The 16,156-nt window shown below is 55.0% G+C and overlaps 2 protein-coding genes across 5 annotated transcripts in view; both read right to left on the minus strand.

The window, feature by feature from the left end:
* Positions 1–2,580: 2,580 nt before the first annotated feature.
* Positions 2,581–7,150, minus strand: CHMP6 (charged multivesicular body protein 6). Of its 2 annotated transcripts, XM_068413209.1 has the most exons (9): positions 7,045–7,150; positions 6,590–6,699; positions 5,798–5,885; positions 5,083–5,169; positions 4,898–4,963; positions 4,548–4,628; positions 4,351–4,405; positions 3,892–3,963; positions 2,837–2,903 (listed from the first exon to the last, which is right to left on the minus strand). In XM_068413209.1, exons 1-8 carry the CDS (start codon positions 7,105–7,107, stop codon positions 3,893–3,895), a joined length of 621 nt encoding a protein of 206 aa, XP_068269310.1. In that variant the 5' UTR covers positions 7,108–7,150; the 3' UTR covers positions 2,837–2,903; position 3,892. The 2 variants fall into 2 exon arrangements, with proteins under 2 accessions (XP_068269311.1, XP_068269310.1); XM_068413210.1 differs by lacking the exon at positions 3,892–3,963 and having other exon boundaries at positions 2,581–2,903.
* A 1,161-nt stretch (positions 7,151–8,311) lies between these two features.
* Positions 8,312–16,156, minus strand: part of RPTOR (regulatory associated protein of MTOR complex 1) — a 132,069-nt gene continuing 124,224 nt past the window's right edge. For all 3 annotated transcript variants that reach the window (XM_068413583.1, XM_068413582.1, XM_068413581.1), the window contains 5 exons: positions 15,677–15,804; positions 15,505–15,591; positions 12,647–12,763; positions 12,219–12,348; positions 8,312–10,774 (listed from right to left, as the gene is read on the minus strand). In XM_068413583.1, coding sequence (XP_068269684.1) covers positions 10,706–10,774; positions 12,219–12,348; positions 12,647–12,763; positions 15,505–15,591; positions 15,677–15,804 — 531 coding nt within the window. In that variant the 3' untranslated portion in view covers positions 8,312–10,705. The remainder of the gene's footprint in view (positions 10,775–12,218; positions 12,349–12,646; positions 12,764–15,504; positions 15,592–15,676; positions 15,805–16,156) is intronic.

Here is a 16,156-nt window from a genome sequence, read left to right on the forward strand (position 1 = left end):
CTCCTCCTTTGCAGCATCAATATCACGTCCAGGCTCTCTCTTCACCACCCCTCCAGCTCCTCTGTACTCGGCTGCCAGGCCAGGACTGCCCGGGCACGGCTGCTGCGGGTTACAGACGAGCCTCCCCGGGCCATCCGGGCAAACAGGATTGTTTTTCTATTACACACGGAGCCTGTTCTGAAATTTCCTGCCCACATTTCTCCCAGGAGCAGGGAGTGAGAAGGGGAGAGGGAGGAGGAAGGCAACTCTCGCTCATCCAAAACATTTACTGTGAAAACACGAGGCTGGAAGAGGAATGGGTGAAACCATCAGAACTCGTTTATTGTTACAGCAGAGCACAGGGGTCACGCACCACTCCTGGCTCTTCCTCCCAAGGAGACTCGGTACAATCTGTTTGGCGCAGGGATCAGAAGAGGAAGCTGTTGGCAATCTGCTCCCAACCTTCCTGTTAGTTCAGTAAATGGCCTCTTACTGTATGAACAAAGGCAAGGAGCTGCATTAACCCCTTCAGCACTGACCCCCTCCCTCTGCAGACCAGCACCGGGCGCTCAGCTCCCCGGCCAGCGGTCACCGGGACGCCGCAGCCTCCCCCGGGGCTGGCTGGCTCGTGTCTCTCCTGCTGCCAGGACGTTCATGAGAACGAAAACTGGAGCACAGGGACTGTGGTGCTCAGTCCCTCGGCGGCGACGTGTGCCAACCGTGTGCCAGGGCTTCGGCACAGCCCAGCAGCAAAAGCTGCGCTCCCAGGAAAGGTCCCTCCAGGACCTTATTGGGAGGGTCCAGCATCCGCGGCCATGAATTACAAATCAAACACCACCAAACAGGCCGACACCAGGCTAGCAACAGGCTGCAGGGGCCTGGAAGGAAAAACCTTGCACAGAAACACTCCAGCCCCCGCGGCGCTGACGAAGCCAAGGCTCTCTCTGGTGGAACACGGGCGCATCGCAAGGCAGCCAGGAGGGCAGCTCGGAGCAGAGCTACAGCCTTGGCTCAGAAAAATAATCACCGGAGTGCAGACCAGGACACAGCCCTGTCCCCTGGCTGAACTGGGTGAGGCTTTGGCTGCTCCAACACCGGCCAGGGTAACCAACGCGTTCAGCGCGGGCACACGGAGCGGTTCAAACCCCCTCGGCCCATCACGGAGAGGGCTGGTGGGTCGCTAAAGCTGCTTCACAAACGCGGGTCCGAGGCTTGCGGGACCCCAGCTTCGTTATGAAACACTAATTAAGAGAGAGAGTGCAGTGGAATTGAAAATAGGGCAACTCCAAAGTGCCTTGAGGGTCCGGCCGCCCCTCGCGGGAGGATGAGGATGTCCTGGCCAGTCTTTGGAACGTGACAAACCGAGGTGACACGAAAAGCACGGCTTAAAACAGAGCTGCTGCTGGCCCAGCACCACGGGCTGGGGAGCAGCGCATCTCTGGGATTACTTATTGTCTAGCACCAGACCACATAACCCCAAAGGCAGCCACTAGAAGTCTCCAAGGACCCTCTGGGTCCTTCTTTGGCTGTCACAGAAACAGGGCTTAAGGGTTGTGGCTTCAAGAGCATAATAAAGAAAGATCTGCAGTGTCCTGAGGAGCATCTGCAAGCTGGCAAGTGAGCTTGCTTCCAAGAACAGCTAAACCTGCCGCCACCTGCCCGGCCAGGCAGCTCTCCAAACACTCCTCACCCGTGCTGACCCGAGCGCCCCGCTCCACCACGCCGAGCACCAGACTCCTCAGAAGGAGCTGCTCTCCCCTCTAACTACTCACTGAGTCTTTGGAGTGTTGGTAGAAGAAGCTTCACGCCTCACGTCTGGTACAGAACGAGCCTCACGTTTACCCCAGCCTGACCTTCCCTGTCTCCAACCCTACGGGGAAATATCAACCACGAGCTGGCAACTGGGAGCAGAATCGACCTCAGCCCATCTGTACGTTGCAAAGGTGAACTCTGACCATGGTGCAGAGCCAACAAGGGATGACTCCTGGCTCGTAACGTAGGCAGAAGACTCCCTGCTGTCATTTTAAGAGGCTCACCAGATTTCTGTCCCCCAGGTCTCACTCGGCACCGTGGGTTACCAGAGGCAGGCAGGGATCTGAGTGGGAATCGTTCCTGACCGCCCAGCGAGGGGCCAGCTCTTCCCCTCGCACAGGAGATCAGGCTTGTCCACCATCAGAGCGGCCACCAGCCAACACAAAGCCAAGCAACCACCCTGCTCAATCGAAACACCCTCACACGAGGCCGACAGAACCATTTCCAACCAGTAGTACAAAGCGTCGCTGCCTGCGGACGCTCAGGCTGCCTGCGCTCTGCCCGTGCCCCTGCAGAGCCTCACACGCGCCAGCCAGACTTACACGAGGACAAGGGACACCAGCAGCCCTTCCACAAACAGAATCAGAAGAGGAAAAGCAAAGGGAGCGAGAGGAGTGCAAACATCAGCGTGGGCTGGAGGGCTCCCGAGGGCAGCGGCTCGCTCTCGCCCAGCCCGATGCCCAGGAGTCGCTGCAAACACACGATGGCTCCAAGGGTGGGATTTCCTGGGGCTCAGTCTGAGCACAGGCAGATTCACCACTGAAATCAAACCTAAGGAAAGCATCTGGCTTCGGAAGTTCGAGAGTTGTCGTTTAATCCCGAGGCAGCGCAGCTGAGTGAGTTTAGAATTTAAGTTACGAAAAAAAGAAAGCACTAGAAAATAATCTTGATACAAGAGCAATAATCAGCTGAGGTTCCCCACCCTGCACAGGGAATCCTGCTCCACGATCTGCCCAGCACAGCTGGGATGCTGCCGAGGCATTGCTTGTTCCCAGCACACGCTGGGATGGCAAACTGTCCTGGGTGAAAGTTATGTGGGGGAAGCCCCCAAAGTGGGAGTTAAGATGCTGCCACCAGCTCTGGTTTTGGCCTGTTCTTGACGGGTGACGCTTCTGTGGAAGAAAAAGAAACTTGTTACAGAAACAGAGAACACAAATAATCTCCAGTCATCTTCTGCGGAAGGACTAGGGCTCGTAATCCACTCCTCTGTAGAGCTACAAATGCTTGCACAGGGCCTGAACTGATAAAAGTTTGTTATAAATAATCCCCCATACCCAGTATGCTCCTCCTTTTCACAGCACCTGAACTGGAACGGTTTCAGAACGTACCCAACCCAACTTCAGCAGCCACCAGCCCAGCGACACAGATGTAGGGCAGCGAGTGACCCCTCGGAGGGCAGCGGGCAGACAAGCTTCTCCCCTCACCCCTTCGATCTGACAACGTGAGTCTAAATGAGGCGCAACCAGCTGCACGCAGCAAGGGCAGCTTGTGTTTTGTTTGGCCATCCTGCTGCCCATGCACAGCGGTGACATCTGATCCATGTTCACTAGTAAACAGGCACTAAAAAGAAACCAGCCCCATTCCCCACATCCCAGATCTCTCCTGGGCAGACTCCACGCAGAGGAGATGTCTTCTTACAGCTCCTGGTTTCCACAAGCAGGGAAGTCCAGCTTCTGCGACCCATGGTTCGGTGTTCTGCTGTCCCAGGACACACTCTCCACCAGTTTGCCTTCTGGAAGCCAGCTGAGTCCAGTTCTACCCCAGTGTTTGTCTCCAAGGGCAGGCTCCACCTTCAGTTCCTCAGCATGGACAGAGATCTGGTGATGCTCTGTGACGGCTCCTTCCTCACCCGGCACGGGCCAGCGGTGCCCATTTGGTCACTCTGCTTCACGAGCTCTCTCCCACTTCCCTCTTCGCACCCAGCTGCACAAACCTCCCACTGAGGTTTTGGATCACTCGGGAGCAAACACACATCAGTTGTGCAGAGCTTGTGCTCCAACAGCCCTGGAATTGAGGGACTCCAGCAACCCTCATCCAGCTGGTTCAACATTACTGCTGTTACCTGAAGCAAGGTCACAGGAGCTACGAGCAGGCACGAACCTCAGCAAAACCCCGTTGCGATGACAGGCAGGGGACCACTGTGAGTGTCATGAGAGAAAGTCTCGTCTGGGTCTAGCAGAGAGACAAGGAAGGAGTTCCTCGTGGAGCTGCACGTAACGCTGGGTGTCTCGAGGCAGCTGGCGGTCCCAGGGCAGGCACAAAGCACGGCTGAAGGACAGCAGATGTAACAGGAAGCAGCTCTTCAAGAGGAGCGACTAGATGCTGACTGAACAAGCAGACCAGAGCCCTGGGTCCTCTTATGGGAAAGGGTCAGCTGGATGTCAGAGCCTAGGGGGGAAGCCTGCACTGCCCACATCAACAGGGCTTCAAACCAGCAGGTTTATACGCCTTCACATCTGCTAGGCCAACACTTACAGGGGGAGAGGGGCTCAGACTACTGCATGGAACTGAGAAGAAGGATGAGAAGCCAAAGCTGCAGAGCACACATAGAAAGCGTACCTGGGATCTTCTCTGGGAGTGGCTCAGAAGGAACTTCTGGAAGCTCCACCTGTTCCTGCAAGAACATTAAAGATGACCCATGACACACACCCCATGTACCAGGCGGTGGTCACAGGCTCTTGCACCATGGTTTTGTGCAAAGACTGTCTGGGAACAGAGTAATAACACAAGAGATTTCACACACAAACTTACACTACCTGAGTAATAGCGTTTAGTTCTTCCAGAATGGCATCTTCATCTTCCTCAGTCAGGCTGCCAGCCAGTATCTCATCTATTTGCTATGAAAGAGAGGAAAAGACACGCTCCAGCCACCAGCAGCGCAGCAGAAGCAGCTCTGTGGCCTGCAGCATGGTACGTGCGCAGGGGAGAGCAACGTAAACATGGGGTGAAGGGGTACACAGAAAACTAACAAGCTAATTTGTCTGCAGGCAACTGAGATTTAATTCCCACTCTGCCTGTAAAATAAGGCTGGGAACACAGAGCACACCAGAGATCGCTGTACAGCAGCCAGCCTCTGCTCCCAACGACTCACGCACGCAGTACGTACCCTCTGGTACTCCACAGCATCTTGGGTTTCACCTATTATTCTTTCTACTTCTTCTATTGACATAACCTGAAGAAAAGAGCCAAAAACCCCCGTGTGAGTGGGGCCTGCGGGGAGACAGCTACAGACCCCCGGGACTCCACCTCGTGCAAGGCAGGAGCGCGCTCAGCTGACCTGGCCACACGTACCTGGTGCATTTTGTTCAGACATTCATTGCCTATTTTCAGACCCTCAATGACCTTCATTTCAATCTGGGTGAATTCAATATCCTGGACCTGAAACAGGATGGAGAAGGGGAAACATCACAGGCTGTCACCTTCCCATCGTTAGCCAGATACAGGCTGCCAAGACACCCAGAGAGACTGCAAGGAGAAATCAGTCAAGAGCCCTTTCTCTAGTGGAGAGGATCAAACTTTACCAGTAGTAAGAGACAAGCACACGCAAAGCATTAGCACAGGCAGCTGCCAGCACATCCAACAGCCCTTTCGCTGATTTTCTAGTTGACAGTCTAAGCTGAGGCCATAGTTTCCACGGCCAGCCCAGAACACACACGTCCATTTCTGAAATCAAGGCACCAAGGCAAGCCCCAGGAGTTTCTACTGCAGTTGTCCACACCATGACTAAAGTTTTACTAATTTACAAAACACGCATTTAATACATAACCTGCACTACACACCCAAAACATCCTCACCCACGGGCTCTCGAGGGAAGAGCCACGGCACACGGACGATTTCAGAGAGCCCTGCCCTTCGCACAGCGGGCTAAACCCCCGTCGGGGCTTGACAGGTAAAATTCCTGTGGCAATTCCACGCCACCCAAAGGAACACCCGCCCCAGAGGAACGACCCGCACCAAGGGCGCCCAGCGGGCCGCTCACAGCATGGAGCAGATGATTCTCCCTTACCATCCGCTCCAAGTTGCTGATTTGGTTTTCTGTTTTATCTAGAAGTTGCTCTTGGTAACGCTTCTTCTTTAGCAAAAGCATGGCTTTTCTGCAGGAAAACAGAAGGAGGAAAACTCAGCACAAATGAAGGTAAAATAAGCCTAAAAGAATCACAGCAAAGCCACGTCCTTTTTCCAAAAGAGGAAAAAAAACACGTGCAAATTAAATGACAACTCTAAACTGCTCCTGTGAAGAATTAAGGATGAGCAAATTAATCAGAAATTTGCTGTCTGGTACCTGAAAATTCAGTTATCTTTGTTGTGGATTAGGACTTTACGGGGCCAGCTGCGTTGTAGCAACACAAAACGAAGCCCTTGCACAAAAGGCTTGTGACACCCACCCCAAACAAGCCGTAAGACACGGCCACCGCCGCAGCGCCCGCACGTGCCACCGACACTCTGTGGCACAGACAGGGAACCTCTGTTTGAAGATCTGTTTTAACACCAGCCCGGGGACACGGGCAGCCTCTCCGGGCTGTACGTACAACACGTGAAACCTCCTTTGTGACAGAACAGCCTGGAGCTGCCTCCGCGGCTCATCAGTGCGGACGATCCGGTACCGTTCCCCTTCCAGGGCAGTGACCCTCCGTGTCACAGAATCACTGAGGTTGGAAGAGCCCTCTGGGATCATCGAGTCCAACCATTGCCCTGACACCACCATGGCAACTAGACCAGGGCACTAAGTGTCCCAGCGATGCTCCCCGCTCCGCCAGGCCCCGGCCCGGCCCAGGCCCCCTCACACCGCCCCACTCACTCCTTCTTGCCCTCCTTCAGCAGCTGCCTGGCCAGCGCTCGCTCCCGCTCCAGGTTCAGGTTCAGCCGCTTCTGGTACTGCCGCAGCTTGTCCCGCTGCTGCTTCAGTTGCTGCACAAGGGACAGACAGACCGACCCCGTCACCAGCGGCGCCGTGACTGGGTCCAGCAGCCCCTACACAGGCCCGGCCTCTTTCCCCCACCGTGTCACCGGCCGCACAAACACCAGGGCCGCGCCACCAGCCGCCGGAGAGCGCGGCCCGGGGCCGGCAGCCCCGCGGGGACCGGGTCTGGGGTGGGCAGGGGGGCGGCCCGCCCGGGGACACCGGCTCTGCCTGCGCCGGCGCTGCCCGAGCTGGGCCCAGCCCCGGCTCCGACCCCGGCTCCGGCCCGGCCCGCGGCGGAGGCACCCCACGCCTCCCCCCCAGACCGGCCCGCCCCGCCGCCGCCCGCTCACCAGCACCGCCTTGTCCTGCTCCGTGACGCGGCTCCGCCGCTTCCGCCCGAAGAGGTTCCCCATGGCCCCGCCGCCGCCGCCGCCGCTCCGGCCCGGCCCGGCCCCGCCCCGCTCCGGGCCCGCCCCCGACGGCGGCCGCGCAGGGACCGGGGCGGCGGAACGCGAAGGGGAGCGCGGTGCAGGGGCGGGCGGGCGCCGCTGGGGGGCGCTATAGGGGCGCGGTGGGAACGGGCGGGGGGTGTAAGGGGGGGTGTAGGGGATGGGGCTATAGGGGATGGGGGGCTATAGGGGATGGGGGCTATAGGGGGTAGGGGGGCTATAGGGGATGGGGGCTATAGGGGATGGGGGCTATAGGGGGTAGGGGGGCTATAGGGGATGGGGGGCTATAGGGGATGGGGGGCTATAGGAGATGGGGGCTATAGGGGATGGGGGCTATAGGGGGTAGGGGGGCTATAGGGCGTAGGGGGGCTATAAGGGATGGGGGCTATAGGGGATGGGGGTATAGAGGATGGGGGGCTATAGGGGATGGGGGCTATAGGGGGTAGGGGGGCTATAGGGGATGGGGGGCTATAAGGGATGGGGGCTATAGGGGGTAGGGGGGCTATAGGGGGTAGGAGGGCTATAGGGGATGGGGGCTATAGGGGATGGGGGTATAGGGGATGGGGGGCTATAGGGGATGGGGGCTATAGGGGGTAGGGGGGCTATAGGGGGTAGGGGGCCATAGGGGATGGGGGCTATAGGGGATGAGGGTGTACGGGATGGGGGACTATAGGGATGGGGGGCTATAGGGGATGGGGGGCTATAGTGGGTAGGGGCACTATAGGGGATGGAGAGAGCTAGAGGATGGGGCACTGTAGGGCCGGGGGTGCTATAGGGCAGAGGGGGCACTGGGGGCACTGCAGGAGATGTGATGGGGCAGGGGCAGCTGTAGGGCCGTGGGGTGGTGATGGAGACCCCCGTCCCCACCCACCCCTGCAGGGACCTGTCCCCGTGTCCCCACGTCCCCCTGTCCCCACGTCCCCACACAGGAGAGGCTCTGGCGCTGCCCGCGGGTTTGGGGTCCCTGGGGGCGGTTGGGCAGGAGAAGTGAACGTGGCCCCACCACAAACAGCCTGATGGCAGGGAGAAGGGACGCAGCTGGTGGCCAGGACAGGCGTGGAGGTGGCCATCACTGTCACCTCAGTGTTACTGGGCCCCCCAGTTCCCTCTTGGGCCAGAGCTGCCCCCCCTCCCCACTCCTGCCCCAGAAAATGATCCTCAGACAGGGAAGTGTTTCTGCATTTATTTTTTATTAACCATTTATTTGTTTGTAATTGTCTTACTCTCACATTACAATTGTGTGGGGTTTTTTAATATTTTTTTTTAATTTTATTTTTGTAAAATAAATAGAGATAAGTGAACTTTTAAGTAGGATGCTCTCCAGATCCTCGGGTTAAACTTCATGATTGAATCTCTGCACCAGACCTGTGAAAACACAGCCCACACGCACACACGCTTCCATGAAAGCTCAACAGGCCGAGTTAGTTAAAAACTCACCTCCTGGCCGGCACCGGGCAGCGCCGTCCCACCACCCACCTTCGCCTTTTGCCAGGGATTTCCTGTTCCTTTAATGAATACACTGATACAAGTTAAAAACCTATTGTTTGGGGTTTTTTTTAAGCTGTGTATGTTAATCGGTTACGTGTAGATCCCACGCTTGGCTCCACGCTTGCCGGCCCCCGGCGCGGGCAGGGCGGTGGACACGTGTCCCCGGGACCGACGCCGGAGCAGCCCGGGAGGAGGCACAGCTCTGTTAGACCATAATTAAACTTTCCGTAACTCAAAAGTGGACTTTTAGGTAGTTTTTTTGTAAGTTTAAAGCCTTTGATTCGTCATCCTGCGAAGTGGCCCGAGGCCTCCCTGCGACGGGGGGACGGGGACGGTGCTCAGGGTGAGGACGCAGCGCCCAGCCCTCGGCGTCTGCTCCAGCTCCGCGGCTCCGGGACCCCCATCGAGGCAGCCTGGGACAGCCAGCGGGCCACCTCCACGGCCCCTGCGTGGCCCAGCTGCCCCAACACACACAGGAAACACGATTATCTGGTGTACAAGGAGCAGTCACAGGCCGGACGCTCTCCGCTGCACCACAGCAGGGGTGAAGCCACCATCCACACAGGGAGAGGCCGTTGCTCACCCCTTCCCTCATCAGTATTTTCATCGCTGGCAGTTTGCTGGGAGCGTGCAGACCCCGTGATACCGGCTGGAAGAAAAACTGGAGACTTCTGGACTCAGGAGGTCACCCGTTGTCGCCGCGGTGGTTTTTGCACAGTGCAAGTTCTGCCCTTGGCCAGCTAAATCACACCTCGGCAGCACTTGGAAGAAACCTGCCCTTTGGCTGTGCCTGCCCCTTCCCCACACCCATCACGGATTTCAAGGGACAGAAACATTCATTATTCAGACGTGGAAGGTGCAGAAGGTGGAGCAGGCTTTCCCCGAGACAGCCGGGACACAGCTGTGCTGCTCAAAGCAGGAGGACCTGCCGTCTTCCCCCTCTTCAGTGGTTCTCTTGTGCTCAGACCACGTGTGGTCACACGCCCGGGTCTGCAGGGACAGACAGGCCACAGCCACGTCCGAGTGTGCAAACCCTCCTGACCGTCACCTTGGTGAACGTTAGCACATCAGAGCGAGATGAGAGCCCGTGGCTTGACCCCGGAGCCCCCCTCAGTGGCCGGGCCGAGCTCCCAGGCTACCAAACGTGTGTGTGGAGTTCACTGTGAGCAAAAGGACAGTGACCGCAGAAGTGACAGTGACCGCGGCACCTCGGACGTCCCCACCAGCACCGTGTGCTTGGGTGGAAAGTGGTTACGTGAGTGACTTGCTCCAGGCTTGTTGGACGTTAGAGATGTCCGTTCTTTCTCCCATCTTCTTCCTCTATGTGCAACCTCACGGCACGGTGGCATCCTGCCCCGCTCCTGCCACCTCCTCAGGATCCCTGTGCCACCACGCCGCCTTCTGCCTCTGCTTCTGCTGGAGAGGACGCTGCGGAGGGGACAAGGTTCATGCAGGGGAGACGCTTTCCTGCCTCCCTCGCCCACGCTCGGGCAGTGCAGGAGCACGGGCGTTGTTCTGCAGATGGACAGCTCGGGTCTCGCTGCCCCGTCGGGGGAATTTCTGCTTGGCACAGGGGGGGCGGCAGCTGGAGGGGTCCCGCGCTCTGGCCGGACGCACGGAGCTGTAGGTGAGTCCTGACTTCAGGCCTGAACGCAACCCCCGCTCCGGCAAAACGAAGAAACACAGTTCAAAACAGAAAGCCCTTTTTAAGGGTGTTGCCTCATCCAGTCCTTCCCAGCTCAGGAGCCGTGTTTCTAACAGAGAAGCCAACCACGGGAAACAAAAATAAAACGATCCTTTTCTGTAGCTTTTAGAGGATATAGCTGGGAAAAAAAAAACAAAAAAACAAAAAAAAAACAAACCAAAAAGAAAAACCAACAAAAAAAAAGGAGATTGTCTCTCTTCCCCTCGTCAAAATCATCAGTAGCTAAGTCAGAAAAAAAAATGTTCAAGTTACGGGTCGCAGCAGCAGCCAACACTAAACATTCAAGTCGATAATTTCACTATGTACATGATGGGTGAGACACGGCCCTGCCCGCTGGGACCCCTCCGCCAGTGCCGCTGCCGCCAGCCGCTATCTGATCCGCTTCTCCACCGAGTACACCGAGATGTAGTAGTCGTTGCTGCCGACGGCCAGGTGAGGCTGCGGAGAGAGCAGAGCGGGGATGAACGCCCGGGCGCCGCGGGGTAACGAGGGGCACAGCGTGGGCAACGCGGAGACGGGCGACATTCGCAGCAGGAACGCCCAGATGCTCAAAAGCTCTTCGGGGCATCTGCCGACACCTTTTCTGCCAGCACCTACATCGTCTCAGCGAGTTATGTGCCCATTTGAGCCAGAGGGAAAAATTACGGTGACTATTAGTTGCCAACCGCTGACATAATTTTTCTAAATGACTCCAAGTCCAGTCAGGGGAACAGTTGCCTGGCCTGAAAATGAGCATTGCCTCCAGAGAGAGGCCCAGGAACAGCCCCAGCCGCAGAGCCCCGGGCTGGACGGGGCTTTGTTTGCTTATTTAAAGAGCAAAACATCGCAAATGATCAGCCCCTTCTTCCTCCATCCCCCCAGCTGCAGAACAGCAAAATCATTCTTCTCAAAACCGAGGAGACGAGCTTTCCTTTCACCTCGCTGTCCTCAGGATGGGAAACGCACGTCCCCTCGGCAGCAGAACCGCCTCCCCCCTCCTCTGCACCAGCCCCTGCATCGCTCCCACTGCTCCTGCCCATCACACAGCAAATATTTGTGTTCTGAGCTGCAGGTTTCTCAAATGACTCTGTCTAAACGCCGCCTTTAACCTCCTCCTGTTTTTCCTACCCATTCACATTGTTTCCTTACACGTTCCACCTCCTTCCTTTATTCTCGTCTCTGGCTGAGCAGAAGTCCATAATGCAGATGGGCACCTGCCTCCTGATTAAGTACCAACCAGATTCACCCTCTAACAACTACTGCAGAGCCACCTCAGCTGTGACACACTCTGAAATTTCCTTTTTACTCTGATTCATCCCAGACTTTATCAGCTTACGCCTTTAATTTCTGCAGTTCTCATTTTTCTGATGTGCAGTTTTCCTGCTGCACAGCATTAGGTCTCCCCAAAGCCTTACAGAAGGCGGCGTAAAAGCAGCCCCAGAGGCGAGGGTGAGCCCTACCGTCTGCGAGAGGCAGGGAATAAATAAAATTTTGTGGACTGGAAGCGAGAGACTGCACCTCTCCAGTCAGCTCCTGGCAAATTCACCTCGGACGACTCCTGTGGCACGAACTACAGAGCTAAGCCAGGCGGCAGACCCAGAGTGACGGGAAGGAATGGGAACAGGACGTCAAGTTGAGCTGCAAGTAAAAAGGGCTCAGCCCTTGGGAGCCCCGTTCCAGTTGTAGGTGCACACCATAAACCAGCAGCACCGGGTGGCACCGCCAGCCTGGAGGACAAGCCCTGAGGACTTGGGCTGAGAGTCAGGCTCAAAGCATCCACAGAAGACCAGGCTGGGGCAGCATCCCCCTGTGCTAGAGGGGTCCCTGCGTCTTTCCCTCTTCCAACACAGACATAAACTAAGAAAAGCAAATTCCAAAACCCAGAAAAAAAGAGAATACAGACCCAGTGAGGATGGAAAGCCAGGCAGCTGATGGCTCCAACTCTTTGTCCCATAAAACCATCGTAGTATTTGATATTGTTGATCAGCTCCCCGTTCCCATTGTAGATCGCAGTGAACTGATTCATTGAGCCACTGGAAAGGAATCAAGAGAACGTGGTGTCACCGTGATGCTGTTGCCTACAGCCCCCTCTTCAGCTGTGTCGACCTGAGCCATTTATCAGATGAGTGTGCAATGGGTCCTGTAAGTGGGGAGACTGACTTTAACTGTACCCTGGCAACCTCTGCAGGGAGATTTACAGAAATCTGGAACCACAGTTACCTGCTACGCTGCAGGACTGAGACAGGAAACAAAGCCAACAAAAGCCCACGAATGATTCTGCAGAGACAAACTGTCCACTCCAGGGAAGCAGGAGATGAAACGAGAACTTACCATGCAAAGAGGTTGGCTTGTGGGTGAATGTCAAGGGCCGTCAGCCCTTTGACTATCTGAAGGACCTTCATGGACTCTGGCATCCGAGGGTCGAAGAACCGCACGTCTCCGTTTACGCTGCCAACACATGAGTTTCACAACGTCAGGCTGTACCCAGACCAGACCCTAAAGCCCAGGCAACCGAGCCACGTGCCTCTGCGAGCTGGCCACCTCCATCAGGAAGCTGGGGTAGAGAAGACACACGCCCTCGCCTTCTCCGTCAGTAGGGATGAATTCCCACTGATGTCACTTCTACATGGTACCATCCACAAGGCACTAAGTGCTGTGCAAACAGCTCTGCCCCTGCCCTCAGGAGCGAGCCATTATTACTTTTATCGCTGAGTGTAAGTGCCTTTACTGTTATGTCACACTCAATACCCCAAGCTGCACGTCAGACCCAAATTCCTTCTCCTTCTCGCAGCAGGAAATTGTATTAGAAAACCCTGACCAGATGGGATCTGCTGGTCCCATCCCTTACACCAAATGTCTGGGCACAGCTGCACAAGTCCTCGCTGTCCAAAGCACTCCGTGGACCAGGCGTAACAAACCCTGCGAACGCTCGGGTGATGTGTCAATCCTATTAATTAATCATCGGGGGAGAGCAATATAGATCAAGCACCTTTCAAACACAAATGATTTCTCGTTGTTAAGGGATCTCTCTGAAACCCATCAGTAAATCACGTCTGTTGGATGTGAAGAGGGCACATCTTTTCCTACAGCCCCAGTACAGAGGACAGGATTTTGCTATGGAACATCTGCTCTTCTGAGCTCCTTGTAAGAGATGGGTTGACTGGTGTACAGAAAGACTAACAGAAAAGTCTCTTATGGAAAATAAATTCAAAGTCAGCTCGTCTGATCTTACTCTGCTGGCAGCACACGTAGGGCTTTTGGCACCACAACTTTTAAAGTGTTATTTTTTCCAAGTCACTGATGGCCACACAAGTGTGAATCACCCTCCAGAGGTAAGAGCACCAGAGCATTAAGCAGCATATTGCCTTTAGTTTCTTTACCTCTGGAATATCTAATAAGGATCAAAAGGCTGTTATACAGGATTACTTGCATCATTATAAGAAGCTGCAGCTCCAACTGTCACATAATTAAATTCAAGACAAATTAAGCTTGAGGTTGATTTTAAAGACTAGATGGAAATACTGTTTGAGAGAGATCAAATATACAGTAAATTCATTTATAGCTTTGAACCTTAATAAGACTTGAAAATGGTTCTGAATGGATTGGACGACCACACAAGAGCTTTAAAATGGAAGTGAAGTTCTGTGATGAGGAGCTACATCGGAAAACACACCCCAGCTGAACCATAACAGCCAACGAGAAGTCAACGAAAGCTGAGCTACCAAACCAGCATATTCAGAAGGTGTTTAAGGACCTTTTCTAGCAACGCTGCCAGCCTGACACAAGCACACCTGATGGTTCATCGGCAGCACTAGCACGTAGATCAAAGCGGCTCAACACTGTATCACGTGGTGAACCAGTGCCGGGCAACGGCGAGCTGCAGGATCAGAGTCACCAGCCCTGTGTTACCAACTCCTGCCTCTGGTCCAGAGAAAAGGTTCCTCTGAGGTTCAGAGAACTGCTCCACCAGCAGTACAGCGCCTTCGAGGTCTGCAGGAAGCAGTTAGGCCAAGACCTCGTGACATCCTAACATTTGTTTTTCTTGGATCTTGCTGTCAGCTGAAGAAGAAAGTGAACTGGGAGAAACCCAGAGCAATTGGCTTGTGTCAACAAACTGAGCTCCTCTGGGACGAGCCCAGACATGCCTTGTGAAGTACAACATTTCCTCATACCTCTTTGATCCCGAGAGAAAGCACCACGTGCTGAGAAGGGCACTGAGGAGAGGGGAAAAAACGAGCCTCCAGACCCAGGCTGGCCAAGCACACAGGCCTGACCCCTGGGACTGTTGAAGGAGATTACAGAAAGGAAGATTAAAAACTCTAATATGTGAGCCCCACAAATCTGGCAGCTGCATCACATAATCCCCTTTCTGAAAATCTTAATACATTTTTGCTGGCCCATCCCCCCACCTCAGGAATGTTCTGAATCCCAGAAAATTATGTTTTGTTTTCATTTTGTAATCAAGAAAAAGAGCCTCTTTGTGTGCAAACAGTGGCTTTGTGATGATAAATTATATTCTGCTGTTCTTTAATGGCCAAATAAGTATATGCTGCTCTCTCCACAGTATTTACCAGGCAGCAGAAACGGATTTATGTGTAGAAAATTGCCAGACAGCAAAGTAATCCTGCACAGCAATATGCCCAACAGATGCAACATCAACCTTCCTCCTCGTGTTCTCTCTCAAATGACCCCATGAGATGCTGGCAATAGAGAACAGCCACAAGATATACTATATCTAGCTCAGGTTTCTGGTTCACTCGATTCCTCCCTCACACGCCTCGTGATAGTGACTTCAGCAGACGCCTTCTTGTTTACTCTCAAACCTCACTAACAGGCTTCCAAGGAAAGCTTCACATTTCTTTCTGCCTTCTCTCCCTCTCAGTTTGGAGCAGGAGTTAATTACTGAAGCAAATGCCAAACTAAAGAGCTTCACCCTCTTAACTCTTGAAATACCAGAGGCAGATTTTAAACAGAAAAGCAAACTGTGTTTAAAACAGCTCAAACAGTTGAGCTGCCCCCTCCCTGGCAGTGTTTAAGGCCAAATTGGATGAGGCTTTGATCAACCTGGTCTGGTGGAAGGTATCTCTGCCCGTGGCAGGGGGGTTGGAACGAGATAATCTTTAAGGTCCCTCCCAACCCAACCCAGTCTGTGATTCTTTGGATTGGATGAACAGTAAAACCTCTTTTACCTGACGCTCATGATGTTGCCTTCAGGATGTTTCTGCAAGTACGCCTTCACCACCCAGGCCGTGTGCTCTCGGTAGGTCATGACGCGGCTGAGGAACAAGGAGAGAAACATTTAGAAGGGGAGGAGAGGGAAGGACGCGGATCCCCCCGAGCCTGGGAAGGATGTGCCGTTACCATTCGCTCAGAGCCATCCTCCTGTCAAACACGCGGATGGAGCCGTCGCCCAGCCCGGCCACGATCAGCGAGCGGTGGGAGTCGCAGGAGAGGCTGGTCACGCAGCTGTCGGCGCCGGTGGGGATGTCCTGGGGAGAAAGCACACGAAGGCCAAGCTGAGACCACGATGGGTCTCTGCAAGCCTAGAGCCCCAACGAGAAGGCACTAGAGTCAAGGTGCTAAAGCCACCGGACCCCGTGTCCTGTCCCTTCCCCGTTCTGTACGTCAGTCCCAAACTGAACCGGAGTTTCCACCTCTCACGGGCACTGGGACACGGCCTCGGGGTGCAGCTTTCCTTCAGGCCCTCTGGACACGACCACAAACGAGGGGGTGGTGGCCCTGGGGACGCCAGACACTGCTGCTGCCACGTGTCTGAGCCACAAGTGCCACAGATGGACCCAGGGGAAGAATTCCAGCAAAACCAGCTTTTGCAAATCATTC

The sequence above is a fragment of the Nyctibius grandis genome, chromosome 15 (genome assembly GCF_013368605.1).
Source record: "Nyctibius grandis isolate bNycGra1 chromosome 15, bNycGra1.pri, whole genome shotgun sequence".
In the NCBI taxonomy this organism is placed as follows: Eukaryota; Metazoa; Chordata; class Aves; order Nyctibiiformes; family Nyctibiidae; genus Nyctibius; species Nyctibius grandis.

Coding starts and splice junctions, on each gene's coding strand:
- CHMP6 (XM_068413209.1), bottom strand. CDS start 7,107: ATGGGGAACCTCTTCGGGCGGAAGCGGCGGAGCCGCGTCACGGAGCAG. Junction 5,886..6,589: donor CTGAAGGAGGGCAAGAAGGA/GTGAGTGGGGCG, acceptor GTTTTCCTGCAG/AAAAGCCATGCTTTTGCTAA. Junction 4,964..5,082: donor GTCTGAACAAAATGCACCAG/GTACGTGTGGCC, acceptor TCTTTTCTTCAG/GTTATGTCAATAGAAGAAGT.